Raw genomic sequence first — 21,637 nt, forward strand, 5'->3', positions numbered from 1 at the left:
GTGACTTGTGCAGAATGTGGTAATGATATAATGACTGTGGTAATGACAGATACAGTAGCTAGAGTGATAGAAAAATCAACAGAGATGACTGTTTGATCAGGCCTCTTCCCAGTCAGCTGTTTCCTACTCCCTTCCCCAGACAGACTGACAGACAGACACAGCTGCCAGACCAAAATACCCCTGCCTGGCCTGAACCAACCCCAAAGATGGGAGGACACCCAGGCAGACCTGGGCAAGTCCCCCCTATGGAGCATGCCTCCCCAGCACTTCCACTCCCAAACCCCTAGACTCCCACAGCTCCCCCTCCCACCCAATCCACACACCCCTGCCCCGTCATGGTACAGTCCCACAGTCCCAGGAAGGCCAGTCTATTTATGGAGGGCGGGGTTCAGCTGAGGAGAGGGGCAGGTGCTAAACGTTTTTGGAGACTGTGAGAGTCAGTGAATGCACTTCAGCCAGCACTTTCTCCCTCTCCCACTCTTTTTACCTCTGGCTGTGAGGTGTTCCAGTCTTCTATCCACTTGGTAATGACCCTGGATATGGACAATGTGGAGGTGTTTGATACTGGGGTAAAGGGCAGAGGCCTCAGGACCACCAAGGACCTCTGTGCTGGGGAGGTGGTACTTGCTGAACCCAGTTTCGCTGCAGTGGTCTTCGACAGGTAGGGACCAATGCATGGAGATTGTGGTCATAATGACAAAATCTCTCAATGGCATGCACACACATAAATTATTTCTTAGTAAGAAAGACAAATTGAATGCAAAAAGGATACCTTCATGGTTCCAGTATCAATGCATATCCTTAACAATTTGATATTGTGGTTCTATTTATTAAAAAACACTTACATTCTGCTATGTCTTTGATGGGTAGGGCCTGATTCATGGTTTGTATCGTGGTGGCCAAAAGGCCATGTATAGTATTGGTATTTCACAGTGGAGTGAGCATATCTGTTACTCCTCAGGTGCCAGCCTGGTCTCATAGACTAGGCGTAACATAGTATACGTAAATGCGGGATGTTTCGTATGGTTATACACTGAGTATACAAAACATTAAGAACACGTGCTCTTTCCATGACCTAGACTAATCAGGTGAATCCAGGTGAAATATATGATCCCTTATTGATGTCACTTGCTACAATTGAGAAATGGATTGTGTATGTGTGCCATTCAGAAGGTGAATGGGCAAGACAAACAATGTAAGTGCCTTTGAACGGGCTATGGTAGTAGATGCCAGGCGCACTGGTTTGTGCCAAGAACTGCAACCGGGTTGCTGGGTTTTCCATTCAACAGTTTCCTGTGTATATCAAGAATGGCCCACCATCCAAAGGATATCCAGCCAACTTGACGCGACTGCGTGTCCGAACCCAAAAGTTCAGTGTTCGAATCTCATCATGGACAACTTTAACATTTTAGCTAATTAGCAACTTTGTAACTAATTACTACTTTTTAGCTACTGCACAACTACTTAGCATGTTAGCTAACCCTTCCCCTAACCTTAACCCTTTAACCTAACTCCTAATCTTAACCCTAACCTTAACACTTAACCATAACCCCCAGCCGAGCTAACGTTAGAGTTAGCCACCTAGCTAACGTTAGCCACATCAAATTGGATTTCATAGCGTGGCATACGAATTGTACAGCACAGGAAAAAAAAAAAAAAAAGTATGAAATGAAATGTATGCATTCACTACTGTAAGTCGCTCTGGATAAGAGCGTCTGCTAAATGACTAAAATGTAAAAAAATAAAAATGTAAAATGTACTTCGTAACATACAGTATCATACGAAATGGATGATGGACATCCACAAATTAACGCATATCATTTCGAAACAACATATTATACTAAATGGAGGGAGACAGATTTACATTTACTATAACGTTATGTCTACCCCTGAGTCCAGATTGCAGGTGCTGGGTAGAAAATGATACCTGCTGTTTATGTATCAATGTAAACATAATCAATGTAATATCTGTTTAATATTACAATCTTACAGATTCTTGAAAGAAATGGCAGTTAAGTTTGTCTAAAATTCAACATCCTGTTGTTTGAGTGCTTTATAAATGGGTTGGGTTTGTCTTGCAGATACTCATGTTGTCACACTTTCAGTGATGTGCCACTCATATACAGTAGAATGAAGTCATACTATGTCCTTTGCCACCATTATTATTTTCACAAGGGAGTCACTCTGTCCCTCTCAAATAGGAAAACAAAGGTGAGGCTATTATTAAAAATTACAACGTGTAGTGCAGATATTTCTTAACTGTAGAAAGTCCCCACATAAAAATACTTCAGTTTACTATAGAATACTATAGTACTTACTGTAGAATTCTATAGAATTCTGTAGTAAAATGTAGTATACTGTAGAATCCTATACTCCACACTGTTGTATCCCTCGATCGTGTAGTGCATACTGTAGACTTTTTTAGTATACTGTAGAATACTATACACTGTAGTATCCTCGATTGTGTAGTGCTTACTATAGAATTGTGTAGTATACTGGAGAATACTATACTATACATTGTAGTGTATCCTTCGATTATGTCGTGCTTACTATAATATTTTGTAGTATACTGTAGAATACTATACTACACGCTGTAGTATCCCCCTTGATCGTGTAGTGCTTACTATGTAATGTTGTAGTATACTGTAGAATACTATACTACACACTGTAGTATCCCTTGATCATGTAGTACTTACTTTAGAATGTTGTAGTATACTGTGTAGAATACTATACTACACACTGTAGTATCCCTTGATCATGTAGTGCTTACTTTAGAATTTTTTTATCGATTGCACCGCTAGCTAGCTTTGTCGATGCTGTTTTTGTGAGGACAGTTGCTGGGAGACAAAAAGCAAGTACAAGGAGGGAATATTTAATAAATAACAGACATGAAACAAAACAAGGACAGCATAAGGACAAGCGGAACAAAACGACATTAATGCAGACACGGGGATCAAACCGAGGAACAGACAGATATAGGAGGGGCAATCAACAAAATAATGGAGTCCATGTGAGTCCAAAGATGCGCTGGTGCACGTAACGATGGTGACAGGTGTGCGTAAGGATGGGCAGCCTGGCGCCCTCGAGAGCCAGGGAGGGGGAGCGGTAACCCCCGCTCTTGGGGGTGCCACCCAGCGTCCCACCTGGGCGAGCCTGACAGGCCGGCAGTGACATGGGAGTCGGACAAGCCGACTGAGGCATGGAAGCCTGATGAGCCAGCTAAGGCGTGGATGCCCGACGAGCCAGCTGAGGCACCCCCGGTTCCTACGGCAGCGGCACCCGGACCCGACGTCACCAACAAAAACAAAAAACTACCTGATGCTTCAAATATTGGTGTCTGCATTCCGTAAGGACAGACGCTGGGAGGCGAAAAGCAAGTGCATGGGGTGAACATTTAATAAATACCGGACATGAAACAGAACACGGACAGCATCTGGACAGGGAAACAAAACGTCATTAATGCAGACACGGGGATCAAACCGAGGAACAGACAGATATAGGAGGCGCAATAAACAAAGTAATGGAGTCCAGGTGAGTCCAAAGACGCACTGATGCGCGTAACGATGGTGACAGGTGTGCGTAATGATGGGCAGCCTGGCACCCTCGAGAGCCAGGGAGGGGGAGCGGGAGCAAGCGTGACAGTTTTGATTTGAACGTGCTGTCCTTGGGGAGCTCATGCCGGAGGATTTCCTCTGAGGTTCCCCCCTTGATCATTTTTGTGGACATAACATTCTATAGTAATCACTGTAGTGTTTTTGCAGACTTTACTTTTCGTATTCAATATAGTGTTTTGCAGACTTGACTGTTGTATATTGCAGTATTTACTGTAGTACTTTTGGGGAAACGACTGTAGTATACTATAGTAATCACTATAGTGTTTTGCAGACATGACTGTAGTATACTGCAGTACTTACTGTAGGGTTTTTGTGGACATGACTCTAGTATACTATAGTATTCACTGTAGTGTTTTTGCAGACTTTACTGCAGTATTCACTATAGTGTTTTGCGGATATGATTGTAATATACTGCAGTGTTTTTGCGGACATGACTGTAGTATGCTATAGTATTCACTGTCGTGTTTTTGCTGACTTTACTGTAGTATTTACTGTAGTGTTTTTGCGGACAAGACTGTAATATATTGTAGTAACACCTGCCGACTAGAATTAGCTAAAATGGCGCAACTACAAACAACCCCAGTTACTTTTTAATGAGAGGAACACCTCAACCAGAACATAAGACGCAACGGTTTGTGACAGGCAACCTATTGAGCTGGGTCAACAGTTCTGAGCAATGCAACAGACCAGACAATACCTTAGCAAAAACATCTAAACGTTAGACACGTTCTAGGCCCATTAAATGATGTAATTGATTATTGTCATTGATAATTGCCATTAACAGCCAATTAATTATGTAGATTCATTGCTGTTGTGGTGCCTACGGAATTGTGTCACACTGAGGATTATTTCTGTCTGTAATAAAGCCCTTTTGTGGGGAAAAGCTCCTTCTGATTGGCTAGGCCTGGCTGCCAAGTGGGTGGACCTATGCCCTCCCAGGCCCACCCATGGCTGCACCCCTGCCCAGTCATGTGAAGTCCATAGATTAGGGCCTAATGAATTTATTTAATTTGACTGATTTCCTTATATGAACTGTAACTCAGAAAAATCTTTGAAATTGTTACGTGTTGCATTTATATTTTTGTTCAGTATAGATTGGAATGTACTTTGTCTAGTGTAGATAAGCGACACACACACAAACACATATTACAATACAGTGTATCACTCTCCATCTACTGTACAGGTGGATGGCTAATGAATAAGGCCACACGTTCAGTTCTGTGCACTGTATTCTGTTTCTAAATGTGTATGAGTATGTGTTTGAGAGTGTGTGTGCATTGAGGGGTCTCAGTCTCTATATCTGCTGGAATGCTGGTCACAGATATGCCTGCTTACTGCAGGCCAGTTCGGAACCATATAAGAGCTAGTGTCGGTATGACAGCAGACATAGCAGGTATGCAATGAAAGGATCACGCTGTTTGGATAGAGGGATGTGTGAGCTTTCCAAAACTAGAGAGGAAAAATAGTGCAGGGGCTGTGTGTGTGTGTGTGTCTTGTCCCCTGGCAGCTATCTGCTTACAGAAGATGTTGAAGCTTTACAGCATGCCAACAATCATTGCAGGCATTAAGCTAGTTCCATTTCCTTTTAGACACACTCCCAGACACTCATAGGATAAACTGTTTACACACACAAGCCCATAGCCTGTCTTCAAGGTGTGGCAGTTATTTTATGGCTGTTTAGTATTGTGTTTTTGGCATAGCCATGTCACATACATATGTTTTTAGTCCTACTCTGAAGCTTTTTGCACAATCTTTGCACACCTAGGAAAATATTGTGTTCTAGTCCACTTAGTCGTTCTATTTTTATATACAAAACCATACTGTACTCACCAGCCTTCACCTTAAGGCAAAGTTCAGAGATCGAGGAAGTTGTGTACAACATGCATGTCGAGAAAGCAGGTTTGAATGCTGCTAGATGAAAAACATTTAGAAAGTCTGGCCTCGTGTATTGCGTGATTGTCTATTATAGAAATGGGATCTCAGGTATCTGTTTGTTGGCACATCAGGGGAATGATAGCTGGGACCAGTTAGGTGCCTGTCCACTGGAGTGTATTTAGTGATTTGGGGGCCTCCCCTACCTTTCCACAGACATTACTTGCTACAATTATGTTTATCCCACAACTGAATATATTTATTTCAAATGCTTTTTTAATTTCAGGAATTTATTCAATATATAGGCTGCATAAAGTTGTTAACAATCAGTCAGTGGGGACCACCTGGGCAGCTGGGGCTAGTTTCAATTGAAAACTATGAAACATGCTGTAGCAAGATTCGCCTCTGCCTGTCTAAGTCATAAACACATACATACAAGCAAACAAGCGCAATCACACAAACATGATTAAACATTGTTTTAGGGTAACATTGTGTTGTTTTCCTCATTGTTGAAATGGTTGAGATGTTTGCTTCATGTTCAAGTGTCATGGGTAAATTAAATAATGTCCTTATTTGTTCAGTTTGGGCATTACTTTATAATAAGCTCACATAAAAAAATACTAGTTTACTATAGAATACAATAGTACTTACTATAGAATTCTATAGTATTCTGCAGAGCTATGACCAAGTCATTGTTTTACAAGTCACAAGTAAGTCTCAAGTCTTAGCACTCAAGTCCCAAGTCAAGTCCCAAGTCAAGACCGTCAAGTATCAAGTGAAGTCTCAAGTCCTAAACTTTGAGTTTCGAGTCCTAAACAAGTCATAATGTGCTCTTCACCAAATGTAATACCATTTCATATTTTTAACAAGAGTAAGTTAGTATATTACATTTACGCAAATCATGAATGCTTTTAAAAATATCTATATATTCATTACTTTCCAAATAAACGTTATATTTCCATGGAAATACACGGGTAGCCATGAGAAAGACACACACCCCCCAATAGTGATCGCCTATCGAGGATTGCTATGGGGAGCAATCGGGCGATGTAGGCTTGTACACAATCGCCCAACCTTAACACACACACACACACACACACACACACACACACACTGTGTGGTTACAGTAGGCTAACGTATGTCAATGGTTTTAGGAACAGCAGTAACATCAGGCAGGATTTAGGCTACCAACTGCCTAGCCAGTTGTAGCTCAATCTTGGGTGCAATGATCACGTTCCCGCACTGACTGACTGTGTGGAGGCTCATTGATTTAACGTTACGTTAGCCTACACTAGTAAAGTAATAAAATATATAGCTGTCAGCTATATTAGCCACAACTTACCGTTCTTTGTGCAGCTTCAAATGTCGAACAAAGTTGGAAATTGTTGCGCCTCCGTCTGTAATTTTCTTCCCGCATGTTTTGCAAGTTGCAATCTGTTTTTTATTGATAGAGCTTCGTCTTTATATCCGAAAATAAAAATGTTGGGTATCATCTTTTCAAGGGCTCCATCTGAATTCACCCGCCGACATTCCTCTGCACTGCCACGCACAACTTTTTCTCAGCTGGCACAATTTGATTGGCTGCTGTCCGATTCAAACTGTAATCCGTTAAATGAAGAGTTGATGCTCTGCACACTTTTTTTAATAGCATAATTTTTTATATTTGGACATGGGGAGGGTATCAAGTCAGGTCGAGTCATAAGGCTCAAGTCCAAGTCAAGTCACGAGTCATTGGTGTTAAAGTCAAAGTCGAGTTGCAAGTCATCATATTTGTGACTCGAGTCTGACTCGAGTCCAAGTCATGTGACTCGAGTCCACACCTCTGGTATTCTGTAGTAAACTGTAGTACACTGTAGAATACTATATTACACTCTGTAGTATCCCTCAATCATGTGTAGTGCTTACTATAGAATGTTGTAGTATACTGTAGAATATTATACTACAACACCGTAATATCCCTCGATCGTGTAGCGCTTACTATATCATTTTGTAGTATACCGTAGAATATTATACTATACACTGTAGTATCCCTCGATAGTGTAGTGCTTAATATATACAGTAATTTTGTAGTATACTGCCAAATACTATACTACACACTGTAGTATCCCTTGATCATGTAGTGCTTACTATAGAATGCTGTAGTATACTGTAGAATAATATATACTACATACTGTATTGATATGCTAATATTAAATTAGCATATGTCCCTTCCATTCCCCTCCCCCATATCCCAATGTGTGCCACCCATGACTGAAAAACCTTCATGCCAAGTAGAGATCATATATTGTTAAATAAACTATTCTCCATACCTAATTAATTCAATGGAAACACAAACGACATTGGAAGAGCAGGAGGAGGCGAGTTTGATAACGACTCACCCTGCTGCTGTACAAAAGTCCGAAGACAGCTTTTTAACAGTGACTTTTTAACATATTTTCCATGTCTTAAAAATGTTTTACTTTTGTTAAATCATTTGTACACATTTTAAATGGCTTTTACAGAATTGGATGTTTTACATAGAAAAGTACTTTTAATTATGGTTGTTTTTATTGGTTTTAACAACATGTACTTTTTAACAAATTTACATGTAATATCCAAATGCTGTTTTTATGCTTTTATGCCATTTTTATGTGTAAAAAATGACGTACAAAAATATATATGAGCTGTTTTAAAGGAAATGCGATAATAAAACTTTTCCTAAAGAAAAAATCAACAATAAGCACAACCATTCATCCCACTATTCAAAAATCACAAACCTCCCCTCCCAGTATCTTGAAGAAGTTTCCATCCACTACTTTACATTTTTAATAAAGTTATTTCCCCTTTCCTCCAACTCGAGTCCCCTTACCCTAAACCGGGTTTGTATCCTATTCCCAACCTTTACCCTAAACCAGCTTCGTATCCTCTCGTATTTTTTACTTTACTTCTTTACTTTTAAAATCCATAAAAATGTGTTTTAATCAAGTTGAGAAAAAAAGGAGAACTCCCTCTCCCTTGTACCTTGCCAAACCTGACCTTCACCAGACAGAAGGTCAACCTAACCGGTCAGACCACTGTCCTACCTACAGTACATACAGGTTATGGACAATTTGCTGTTTTTGTGTTTGTCCAGTAAGTTTCCTCAAGGAGAAAACCCCCAAAATGTTTTTTTAAAGATGATTAAAAAGATAATAAAACAAAAGATAATTAAACAAAAACACTATAGTAAATACTACATATACTACAGTAATGTCTGCAAAAACAGTACAGTAAACACTACATTCATGTCCACAAAAACACTGCAGTAAATACTACAGTATTCACTCTAGTGTCTAGTGTTTTTGCCCAAAAACCCTGCGCAAAAACACTACAGTAAATACTACAGTAAAGTCCGCAAAAAAGGTACTGTGAATACTATAGTATATACTGTATATCAGTTGGGGTCTCTATAAGCTTGAATATGAGTTCCTAAACATAGCATGAAAGTGTATCCTTGTAGCTGTGTGGGCTAATATGGTCAAAATATTTGCCTTGGGGTAAGCTGAGCCAATGGCCATGGGGTAAGTTGAGCCAATGGTTGAGCCAATGGTAAGTTGAGCAAATCTAAGTGTTTTCTTCCTAGGCGTGATGCAAGGCATCATTGCTGAGATGTGAGGTAACAACAGTGCTGGCCTATGTTAAAAGTGTAAAAAATAATGTACAAAGTGTTTGTTAGGTTTAAAGCCTGTTAAAGATCCTTAAAATTATTAACAGACAAAAAAGCGATTGTGATTGTATTGAATTGTGTTTGGGAAATAAAGATAGACATGGTTTTAAAAAGGCAGTGGTAATATTTCATTCAGTACAGACATTTGTACACAGCTTAACTTAACCCGGGCGAGGGTCGTGCCAAATGACCACTTCTTTTGGACAAGCTAAGTTTTCAAAACTGTAATGTTTCCATGAATTCTGATTATTTCCAGGTATACACAACATCCTGAAATATATGCAGATATCTTTGATAGAAAGAAAGTTCGATTTCCTTTCACGGAATGATGCTGAATGTAGAAAATGGCTCAACTTACCAACTCTCCCCTACATATAGTAAACCAGAACAGATATAGTTGTGGAGCTCAACAAGTACACGTAATGACAGTGGAAACATTCTCAGAGGAAGTGCAAACAGAGTTTTAGAGAGAGAGAGAGAAGTTTGGAAGGTGTGTGGGGAATACCATCATATTTCTGTAAAGTCATCTCAGAATAGCCCATTACATAAATACAGTGCATTCGGAAAGTATTCAGACCCTTTCACTTTTTCCACATTTTGTTACTTTACAGCTGTATTCTAAAATTGATTAAATTGTTTTTTCCCCTCATCAATCTACACAATACCCCATAATGACAAAGCAAAAACAGGTTTAAATTTTTTTTGCAAATGTATTAAAATAAAAAAATGGAAATATTACATTTACATAAGTATTCAGACCCTTTACTCAGTACTTTGTTGAAGCACCTTTGGCATCAATTACAGCTTCAAGTCTTCTTGGGTATGACGCTACAAGCTTGGCACACCTGTATTTGGGGAGTTTCTCCCATTCTTCTCTGCAGATCCTCTCAAGCTCTGTCAGGTTGGATGGGGAGCATCACTGCACAGCTATTTTCAGGTCTCTCCAGAGATGTTCGATTGGGTTCAAGTCTAGGATCTGGCTGGGCCACTCAAGGACATTCAGGGACTTGTCCTGAAGCCACTCCTGCATTGTCTTGGCTGTGTGTTTAGATTCGTTGTCCTGTTGGAAGGTAAACTTTCACCCCGGTCTGAGGTCCTGAGCACTCTGGGGCAGGTTTTCATCAAGGATCTCTCTGGACTTTGCTCCGTTCAACTTTCCTTTGATCCTGAGGTGTCTCCCAGTCCCTGCCGCTGAAAAACATCCCCACAACATGCTGCCACCTCCATGCTTCACAGTTGGGATGGTGCCAGGTTTCCTCCAGATGTGACGCTTAGCATTCAGACCAAAGAGTTCAATCTTGGTTTCATCAGACCAGAGAATCTTGTTTCTCATGGTCTGATAGTCTTTAAGTGCCTTTCGGTAAACTCCAAGCAGGCTTTCATGTGCCTTTTACTGAGGAGTGGCTTCTGTCTGGCCATTCTACCATAAAGGCCTGATTGGTGGAGTGTTGCAGAGATGGTTGAATTCTGGAAGGCTCTCCCATCTCCACAGAGGAACTCTAGAGCTCTGTCACAGTGACCATCGGATTCTTGGTCACCTCCCTATTGCTCAGTTTGGCCGGGCGGCCAGCTCTAGAAAAAGTCTTGGTGGTTCCAAACTTATTCCATTTAAAAATGATGGAGGCCACTGTATTCTTGGGGACCTTCAATGCTGCAGACATTTTTTAGTACCCTTCTTCAGATCTGTGCCCTGACACAATCCTGTCTCGGAGCTCTATGGACAATCCCTTCGACCGCATGGCTTGGTTTTTGTTCTGACATGCACTGTCAACTGTGGGACCTTATATAGACAGGTGTGTCTTTCCAAGTCATTTTCCAATCAAGTTGTAGAAACATCTCAAGGATGATCAATGGAAACAGGATGCATCTGAGCTGAATTTCGAGTCTCATAGCAAAGGGTCTGAATACTTATGTGAATAAGATATTTCTGTTTTTATTTTTTATAAATGTATACATTTGCTAAAAAAATTACAAACCTGTTTTCGCTATGTCATTATGGGGTATTGTGTAGATTGATTAGGATGTTTAATTTAATAAATCCATCTTAGAATAAGGTTTAATGTAACAAAATGTGGAAAAAGTCAAGGATTCTGAATACGAGGCAATATTTATTGGGTCTGTATGAAAAAGGGCGAGGGAAAGGGGCGATGCACTGAAAAAAGGGCGAGGGGAAGGGAAGAGGATAGCCAGGAAAGACATAGAAAAAAGGAGAGAGGAAATATGAGGTAAGGAGTTAAGGGACTGAGAGATATAAATGCTGACACAGAACAGGTCTTTCTCTTCACTGATAAGGTACAGAAATGGCTCCCCACTCAGTTTGCTGTGAGAGCGTATTATCATTCATCCCTAAACCTACACTCTCCAGCACACCAACATATCCCTGTTTTTTTTTTATCTAGTTAATGTCTTCTCCAACCTGCTGGCTTCTCACACTACCATGGCCATCTAATCACCCTCAGCTTCAAATAGGTGCAATCACTGGTTTTAAGACCCACCAGAGTGAAAATGGCTAGTGAAATAAATCCACTCCATTATCAGTCCATGATGTCATCCACTGGTCATTGCCTTGCATTGTTATTCTCTACCCCATATACACTAATTATACTAAACATTAGGAACAACTTCCTAATATTGAGTTACACCCCCCCCCCCCCATTTTGTCCTCAGAACAGCCTCAATTCGTCGGAGCATGGACTCCACAAGGTGTCAAAAGCATTCCACGGGGATGATGGCCCATGTTGACTCCAATGCTTCCCACAGTTGCGTTAAGTTGGCTGAATATCCTTTGGATGGTGGACCATTTTTGATACACACGGGAAATTGTTGAGCGTAAAGAACCCAGCAGCGTTGCAGTTCTTGACACAAACCGGTGTGCCTGGCACCTACTACAATACCCCGTTCAAAGGCACTTCAATCTTTTGTCTTGCCCATTCACCCTCTGAATGGCACACATACACAATCCATATCTAAATTGTCTCAAGGCTTAAAAATCCTTCTTTAGCCTGCCTCCTCCACCTTCATCTACACCGATGGAAGTGGATTTAAAAAGTGACATCAATAAGGGCTCATAGCTTTCACCTGGATTCACCTGGTCAGTCTGTCATGGAAAGAGCATGTTCTTAGTGTTTTATATACTCCATGTATAGGCTATGTTCCCAGGACAGTTTGGACCTTCAATTCCCACAGGGCCTATGTAGTAGTTTGGACTGATTTCTCTAGGGACCATGTGTGTGGGCCTGCCATCCCTGCGATTAGGTTTTATGGTAACAGGTTTCCACTAAATCTGATAGTTACCAAGGACAGAAGGGAGGATGAGAGCGCAGCAGGGTTTGATTTTAAATAGTTTCAGGGGGCTGCTAAACCCCTGAACCCCATAAGAAATCATGACCTCTAACCCTTGACCTCCCCACTTTTCCCAGTCTGTCTCAGCAGGTGTGTCACAGCTGCTTCCGTCGCCAGGCCAACCTCCACCGCTGCGCCCAGTGTAAGTTCGCCCATTACTGTGACCGCACCTGTCAGACTGCATGCTGGGACGAGCACAAGCAGGAGTGTGGTGCCATCAAGAAGAATGGAAAGGCCCCCAATGAGAATGTCCGGTAAGAAGGAGGGAGGAGAGAGAGTGGAGGAGGGAGAAAAATAGAGGAGAAGGAGAGAGAGCTAGGGGAGAGAGGTGGTGGAGGAAGGAGAGAGAGGGGAGTAGGAAGAGAATGGATGGACAGGGGAAGGTGAGTGGTTGTCAATGCCTTGCCAAGTTGCATAAAAAAGAAACAGACACACGCCCAGGCTATGTCAGTCAATCATATAAAACTATAATGCTAATGCTAACTCTCCCTGTCCCTCTCCAGTCTTGCTGCCCGTGTGCTGTGGCGCATACAGAAGGACACAGGCATTGTGTCGGACAGCCAGCTGATCTCAGTGGACCAGCTGGAGGACCACATGGCCGACATGCCCGCCGACAACCTCAAAGAGATCAAGATCGACGTGCACAACTTCCTGGACTACTGTCCCAACACCAGGCATGGCGTGGAGTACATCTCACACATCTTTGGCATAGTACGTATCAATGAGTTAGTCATCTTACCATCCAGATATCTCAAACTTTGGCACAGTACGTACAAGATCACTAGTTGATCTATTTTCACTATAGTATGTGTTCTTTAACTCTCTATGGACTGTGAGGAACTGTCATTAACCATTCATCTCTTTATTCCTCTCTCTCTGTCTTCCTATACTGTCATTCTATCTCTCTCTCCCCTCTCTTTCTTTTTTCTCTCTCCATCCCCCCTTTTCTCCATCCATCTGTAGATCAACTGTAATGGTTTTACTCTGAGTGACCAGAGGGGTCTGCAGGCAGTGGGAGTAGGTCTGTTCCCTAACCTGTGTCTGGTCAACCATGACTGCTGGCCCAACTGTACTGTCATCCTCAACCATGGCAAGTATGTATCCCCCAAGAGAGGGAGAGGGAGAGAGAGAGATACAACTTTTGTACGTGATTTGTAAACTCTTTGACTGCCATCTCTTCCAGTCAGTCAGCTCTGAATGCAACCTTCCACTCTAAGAGGAGGTGGGTCTTTCTGCCTGCTTCAAACTAACATCTAACCTTTGAACCTTGAGCATCCGATCCTCAAAGATCTCATTAACACCTGTTATTAACCCTCAACCCTCTATCACTGGACGATAGTGAGGAAGTCAACAGAACAACAGTACCAAATGACAGTCAGGCATTCTAATCTTGACCCTGACATTGAATGGTGTGATTTCCCCTATATTTCCCTATTTTTCCTTTACCACAGGACCGTTTCCTCATTGAGCATGATCAAATTACTCATTATCATAAAAGTATTATAAAATCTAAACCCGAAAGTTAATAACTGAGGGGAAAACAGAATATTACGAAACAAATTCTGTCTGTCCGACTATAACTTATAGCATGGTTTGTTTAGCTCTCAGTAGGACTGAGTTGCTATTCTGCTTGAGGCTTTGTTGTGTGAAGTGTGTCTATTGTTAGATTTTGCTCAGTTTTCAGTCAACTACCTGATAAGATTACTTCAAACTCACATCATAACATGAATGTATTTTTAGACTTTTAGACTGCCTGCACTGTGTTGGTGATGATGGCTGTTTTTGGTTGTCTGTCAGTGCAAAATCCCAAAACTGCTTTGTTAGAATGTTGCTTCAAGTTGAGTGAAATGAAAACCCCCACACTGAGCTTGCAGCTGGGCTATGGATGTTCCTCCAAAGCGTATTTATTATTCATCAGGAGCCAACAGTCCAAGATGTTGAGCTCTGAACGATCAATATAACTTTCTCTGAACCACGAGCTGCAAGGATTATCCAACCAGTGCTGATTATGTTTGCTGACTGGTCAATGAAGATTTCCTATCTCCATAAAAGCCAAAAATGGACAACTATGTCACTGCAATAACTTTCCTGCCTAGTGGCAGGTGCAGCGGCCTAAGGCACTGCATCTCAGTGCAAGAGGTCCATGGTTCAAATCCAGGCTATATCACATCTGGCTGTGATTGGGAGTCCCATCCAGTGTTGCACAATTGGCCCAGCGTCGTCCGGGTTTGGCCAGGGTAGGCTTTCATTGTAAATAAGAATTTGTTCTTAACTGACTTGCCTAGTTAAGTAAAAAAAACAGGGAAAGCTGTAAAGGTCCAGAGGGCTACACTACTACACTACCCCCTTAACCATCACACTACACTACACACCCTTTACCCTCCCTTATGGTTACTACCATCACACTACACTACCCCACTTACCATCCCTTATGGTTACTACCATCCCACTACACTACCCCCTTACGGTTACTACCATCACACTACACTACCCCCCTTACCCTCCCTTATGGTTGCTACCATCACATCACACTACATCACCCCCTTATTACTTATGCTCCAGGGCCTGTTCTTTCAGCATGTGACATACAGAGCTCACAAGCTGATCCTAGAGCAGCTGTTACTCTGGCACTAGGCTAACCATGTCACCCTGCTCCCTCAGGATTGAGCTGCGTGCGCTTGGTAAGATTGCTGAGAATGAGGAGCTGACGGTGGGCTACGTGGACTTCCTGAACGTGTCAACGGACCGCCAGAGAGCCCTGAAGCACCAGTACCACTTTGACTGCACCTGCAAAAGCTGCAGCAAGAACCTCAAGGATGACCTAATGATGGCTGCCAAGGAGACCGAAGGCAACAAGGTGGGGGAAGTAGTGACATGTTGAGGGCAGAGTTGGGGTCAATTCATTCCATTCCAAACAGAGGGGTCCTGGGTTCTTGGCCCCATGCTGTACCCAGACTCACGTTGGGCACATAACCCTATCACGCAGATGGGCATCTCACAGCTGATGCATCAGAAGCATGTAGTTAAATGCACAAATGAAACACCTGATCATACTTCTGAGGGCCCAGGGGCCCTAATTACCGTAATTACTTTTCAGCTCAATAAAGTTCCATGCTTCCCCTCTCCCTTAATGGATCTCAACTCTCACTGTACTCGTGCCTCACATGAGATCCCAACCCTAAATATCAGCTACCATAGATAGAACAAAATACATGTAGCAGTTGATATGAAATCAAGTTTTTCTGATTTCATCTGAGACATGGTAGCCTAATGCTGAATTCCAACTGACTCGCTGAGACATCGCAAAACAGTTTTTAAATTTATTTTAAATTTATTTTTGTGTTTCACCTTTATTTAACCAGGTAGGCAAGTTGAGAACAAGTTCTCATTTACAATTGCGACCTGGCCAAGATAAAGCAAGCAGTTTGACACATACAACAACACAGAGTTACACATGGAGTAAAACAAACATAGAGTCAATAATATAGTAGAAAAATAAGTCTATATACAAAGTGAGCAAATGAGGTGAGATAAGGGAGGTAAAGGCAAAAAAGGCCATGGTGGCGAAGTAAATACAATATAGCAAGTAAAACACTGGAATAGTAGATTTGCAGTGGAAGAAAGTGCAAAGTAGAAATAGAAATAATGGGGTGCAAAGGAGCAAAATAAATAAATAAATAAATACAGTAGGGGAAGAGGTAGTTTTTTGGGCTAAATTATAGATGGGCTATGTACAGGTGCAGTAATCTGTGAGCTGCTCTGGCAGCTGGTGCTTAAAGCTAGTGAGGGAGATAAGTGTTTCCAGTTTTAGAGATTTTTGTAGTTCGTTCCAATCATTGGCAGCAGAGAACTGGAAGGAGAGGCGGCCAAAGGAGGAATTGGCTTTGAGGGTGACCAGAGAGATATACCTGCTGGAGCGCGTGCTACAGGTGGGTGCTGCTATGGTGACCAGCGAGCTGAGATAAGGGGGAACTTTACCTAGCAGGGTCTTGTAGATGACCTGGAGCCAGTGGGTTTGGCGACGAGTATGAAGCGAGGGCCAGCCAACGAGAGCGTACAGGTCGCAGTGGTGGGTAGTATATGGGGCTTTGGTGACAAAACGGATGGCACTGTGATAGACTGCATCCAATTTATTGAGTAGGGTATTGGAGGCTATTTTGTAAATGACATCGCCGAAGTCGAGGATCGGTAGGATAGTCAGTTTTACAAGGGTATGTTTGGCAGCATGAGTGAAGGATGCTTTGTTGCGAAATAGGAAGCCAATTCTAGATTTAACTTTGGATTGGAGATGTTTGATGTGAGTCTGGAAGGAGAGTTTACAGTCTAACCAGACACCTAGGTATTTGTAGTTGTCCACATATTCTAAGTCAGAACCGTCCAGAGTAGAGATGCTGGACGCGCGGGCAGGTGCAGGCAGCGATCGGTTGAAGAGCATGCATTTAGTTTTACTTGTATTTAAGAGCAGTTGGAGGCCACGGAAGGAGAGTTGTATGGCATTGAAGCTCGTCTGGAGGGTAGTTAACACAGTGTCCAAAGAAGGGCCAGAAGTATACAGAATGGTGTCGTCTGCGTAGAGGTGGATCAGAGACTCACCAGCAGCAAGAGCGACATGATTAATGTATACAGAGAAAAGATATGACTATCTTAGCACATGACCATATCTTTAGACATAGGTCAATGCCATGGACCTGGATGTGTTATATCACTATCTATGTATGGGAATTGACTTGGAGCAAATTAGGATTAAGTCACAAGGCGTGTAACACATAGTATAAGTCTGTGTCCTACACTAGTCCATTTTTGTAGTTGCTGGACCATTAGTCTCCTCACACAGCTGCTGTGTCTGTGAGAAAAGACTACTGGACCATTAACACTTTATACAACATTTCCTTCAATGGAACACTGTTTTCAGAGTTGTTGGATATGTCACGCTCTTGTGGTTGTCTGCAGTAGTGCATTTTGGTCACCAGACATTTTCATTTACTGTCAATGATCAGGAGTGAATGATGGTGGGATGTGCAACGTGCACACTCCCAAATGTTAACACACTGACGCTGTTGTGTTTTCTGTATTCTCTCTCTCAGCCCTCTGATGAGCTCGTGAAAGAGGTGGAGGAGTTAAGTTTGGAGTGCCTGGCCAAGGTTGAGGCGGCTCGTACTGCAGGTGACTTTCATGAGGTAACAACAACCCCCTCCTTTTCCTTTAGGGGTGGCTTTGGAGTTCGGTAAATACCTCTCTTTCACTGTCCCATATAATTCACTCTCCCTCTTTTGTTAAACCCGCAAAATTCCCCCTCCATCCCTCCCTTCCCCTCCACAGGTGGTGAAGCTGTGTCGTGGGTGTCTGGACAAACAGGAGCCCGTGTTGGCTGATACACACCTGTACCAACTGCGTATGCTGAGTGCAGCCAGCGAGGTGCTGTCCTACCTGAAGTTCTTCTCTGAGGCTGCAGAATACTCACGCAGGATGGTGGAGGGATACATGTGAGTGTTTGTAATGGGGACAGAGTGGTGGGGACTAATCTAATGGACCATATGAAGATTTGCATGTCTACAGCATTAAAATCCATTTCTACGTTTACATTTTAGTCATTTCGCAGACGCTCTCATCCAGAGCGACTTACAGTTAGTGTATTCATCTTAAGAAAGCTAGATAGGACAACAACATACACTACATGCTCGTCGAACATCTCATTCCAAAATCATGGTTATTAATATGCAGTTAGTCTCCCCTTTACTGCTATAACAACCTCCACTGTTCTGGGAAGGCTTTCCACTAGATGTTGGAACATTGCTGCGGGGACTTGCTTCCATTCAGCCACAAGAACATTAGTGAGGTCAGACACTGATGTTGGGCGATTAGGCCTGGCTCACAGTCTGTGTTCCAATTCATCCCAAAGGTGTTCGATGCGGTTGTGGTCAGGGTTCTGTGCAGGCCAGTCAAGTTCTTCCACACCGATCTCGACAAACCATTTCTCTGGAGCGTTTCCACTGCTCCAGAGTCCAATGGCGGCAAGCTTTACACCACTCCAGCCGCGCTTGGCATTGCGCATTGGTGATTTTAGGCTTGTGTGCAGCTGCTGGCTCCCAACGAACAGTTCTTGTGCTGACATTGCATCCAGGGGCAGTTTGGAACTTGGTAGTGAGTCTTGTAACTGAGGACAGATGATTTTTACGCGCTACGCGCTTCGGTCTGTGAGCTTGTGTGGCCTACCACTTCGCAGCTGAGACGTTGCTGCTCGTAGAAGTTTCCACTTCACAATAACAGCACTTACAGTTGACCGGGGCAACTCTAGCAGGGCAGACATTTGACAAACTAACTTGTTGGGAAGGTGGCATCCTATGATGCTACCGCGTTGAAAGTCACTGAGCTCTTCAGTATGTCCATTCTACTGCCAGTGTTTGTCTATGGAGATTGCATAGCTGTGTGCTCGATTGTACACACCTGTCAGCAACGGTGTGCCTGAAACAGCCAAATCCACTAATTTGAAGGGGTGTCCACATACTTTTGTATATTTAGTGCACTAATTACTTAATCCTAAACATGTTCTCTTTTCCTCCCCTTCCCTTCGCACCAACCCTCTTCTATCCCTTCTCCTGAGCAGGAAGTTGTACCACCCCAATAACGCCCAGTTGGGCATGGCCACCATGCGGGCTGGCGTGACTCACTGGCACGCAGGGCTCATCGAGGTGGGCCATGGCATGATCTGCAAGGCCTACGCCATTCTCATGATCACACATGGACCCAACCACCCCATCACCAAGGACTTGGAGGTACACTAGACTACAGGCTGCCTCATTAGGTTGATTAACCTATGCCATTAGAAAAAGATAGCATGGGGCCAGTTCAGTAGGGTACAATGTTACAAAACATTCAATAAAAATGTGTGGAAGGGAGATATGATTGTCAGGTAGAATAGTGAAGTATAAGCTCTATTGGTTACATATCCATCATTTCACCTCACTGAATACTAATTTCCCAGATTACACCAGACCAGTCTACCTTTTGACCCCTGACCCCTTGTTTCCTAGTCAATGCGTATGCAGACCGAGATGGAGCTGAGGATTTTCAAGCAGAACGAGTGCGTCTACCACAGCATGAGAGAGGCTGCCCTGCAGAACAAGTCCATGGGCATGATGGCTGAGGCAGTCAGTGTTGAGGACAACGTCAAGGCACTCTTCCACAAGCAATGAGCTTCTGTACACACCACTTTCATACCATTGAAATGCAGTGGTCACCAAATCTGCCCCCCAAAATAATTATTGGCTGGCCCTCAACTACAGCTGTAAGGCTCAAAGTTCCTATGAACGTCTTACCTTTTTTGTGCTAGTAAACATTGAATCAGTATACCCACCATGTGCCATATTACCATGTGAAATATTGAATGTAAAAGGCAATTAAAGTGAACACTGGATAGAGTCTGGAGTCTGTTTTGCTACATTGTAGCTCAACCAATCAAAGCTAAGGATCAACTCTTTATAGACAAACCATAGAAGTCAATACATTTTCCTGGTTTATTCAAAAAGGGTTGAGAGATCACTACATGAGCTTACTTATCCTCTTGCAGACGATGGGGCGAAGCGTCATGGTCTGGAAAGATGAAGGGTGCACACAGATTAGGTTTTACAGCCCAGTTACATTTGAAGGAGGGAAATTCCACCCCTTGTTGACAATTCAAACCCATTCTATTCCCCAACCATAATACTCACAACGATGATGTTCCGCGACTGACTCAATGCCCTTCAGTGAGACGTTTAGTGTGTTCCCAACCAGATTCACCGTAGGCTGGGAAAGGGTAGAGGAGTCAGTGCATGACATACCATGCAAGAGTAACAAACTAGATAATTCCAAGTTAGCACACTATGGCTTGTTATAAGTAGGTTTAGCACCACTCATAGAATGGGTCATGGAAACATGCTAAAAAAATAACACATTCAAAGTAGGGAGAGCAACTGTTCATTGATCGCTACATGTGTAGACTTTTGCTCCAGCTCTAAGGAAACTGATAAACATTTTATCAGGTGCAAAAGCTGAACTGGAAGAAATGCCTGCACACTTTGGCCCTCCAGGACTGGAATTCCCCATCTGTAATTTACAACTTAAGTACAAGTTAGCCAATGTGCAGGTGCCCCCATGAGGCCCCAAGTAAGTGTGGGTGTGTCTGGTTGAGCAACTCACCTTGTTCTTCTCTCTAGTCATCGTCTCCAGCTTAGCCTCCTGGCCAAATGTGAACGAGTTGGCCATGACTTTGGTGCCTCAAATCAAATCAAATCAAATTGTATTGGTCACATACACATGGTTAGCAGATGTTCATGCGAGTGTAGCGAAATGCTTGTGCTTCTAGTTCCGACAGTGCAGTAATATCTAATGTCTAAGTACTATTAATATCTAGTAATATCTAATAAATCTAACAATTCCCCAACAGCTACCTACTACACACAAATCTAAAGGGATGGAATAAGAATATGTACAAATAAATATTTGGATGAGCAATGGCCGAGCGGCATAGGCAAGATGCAATAGATGGTATAAGATACAGTATATACATATGAGATGAGTAATGTAAGATCTGTAAACATTATTAAAGTGGCATTATTTAAAGTGACTAGTGAGTCTCTACGTAGGCAGAAGCCTCTCTGAGTTAGTGATTGCTGTTTAGCAGTCTGATGGCCTTGAGATAGAAGCTGTTTGTAGTTTGTCTCCGGTGATGCATTGTGCAGACTGCATCACCCTCTGGAGAGCCTTGCGGTTGAGGGCGGTGCAGTTGCCGTACCAGGCGGTGATACAGCCCGACAGGATGCTCTCAAATGTGCATCTGTAAAAGTTTGTCGGGGTTTTAGGTGACAAGCCAAATTTCTTCAGCCTCCTGAGGTTGAAGAGGCGCTGTTGCGCCTTCTTCACCACACTGTCTGTGTGGGTGGATCATTTCAGTTTGTCTGTGATGTGTACTGTACACCGAGGAACTTAGAACTTTCCACCTTCTCCACTACTGTCCCTTCGATGTGGATAGGGGGGTGCTCCCTCTGCTGTTTCATGAAGTCCACGATCATCTCCTTTGTTTTGTTGACGTTGAGTGAGAGGTTGCTTTCCTGACACCACACTCCAAGTGCCCTCACCTCCTCCC

The 21,637-nt window shown here is 42.8% G+C and overlaps 1 protein-coding gene across 2 annotated transcripts; it reads left to right on the top strand.

The window, feature by feature from the left end:
- The first annotated feature begins 385 nt into the window (after nucleotides 1-385).
- Nucleotides 386-19,927, top strand: LOC106565613 (histone-lysine N-methyltransferase Smyd1). Of its 2 annotated transcripts, XM_014132916.3 has the most exons (10): nucleotides 386-661; nucleotides 12,591-12,767; nucleotides 13,017-13,224; nucleotides 13,477-13,607; nucleotides 13,697-13,735; nucleotides 15,175-15,370; nucleotides 17,598-17,690; nucleotides 17,833-17,996; nucleotides 19,118-19,286; nucleotides 19,545-19,927. In XM_014132916.3, the coding sequence occupies exons 1-10, from the start codon at nucleotides 528-530 to the stop codon at nucleotides 19,704-19,706; spliced, it is 1,473 nt and encodes a 490-aa protein (XP_013988391.1). In that variant the 5' UTR covers nucleotides 386-527; the 3' UTR covers nucleotides 19,707-19,927. The 2 variants fall into 2 exon arrangements, with proteins under 2 accessions (XP_013988391.1, XP_045546876.1); XM_045690920.2 differs by lacking the exon at nucleotides 13,697-13,735.
- Nucleotides 19,928-21,637: the final 1,710 nt, after the last annotated feature.

Source organism: Salmo salar, chromosome 01 (genome assembly GCF_965601325.2).
Source record: "Salmo salar chromosome 01, fSalSal1, whole genome shotgun sequence".
Classification (NCBI taxonomy): domain Eukaryota; kingdom Metazoa; phylum Chordata; class Actinopteri; order Salmoniformes; family Salmonidae; genus Salmo; species Salmo salar.

Excerpts from the sequence above, each read along its gene's own strand:
- LOC106565613 (XM_014132916.3), top strand. The coding sequence starts at position 528 with ATGACCCTGGATATGGACAATGTGGAGGTGTTTGATACTGGGGTAAAG. Across the intron at positions 12,768-13,016 it reads GCCCCCAATGAGAATGTCCG|TCTTGCTGCCCGTGTGCTGT; the intron begins GTAAGAAGGAGG and ends GTCCCTCTCCAG. Across the intron at positions 13,736-15,174 it reads ACCTTCCACTCTAAGAGGAG|GATTGAGCTGCGTGCGCTTG; the intron begins GTGGGTCTTTCT and ends CTGCTCCCTCAG.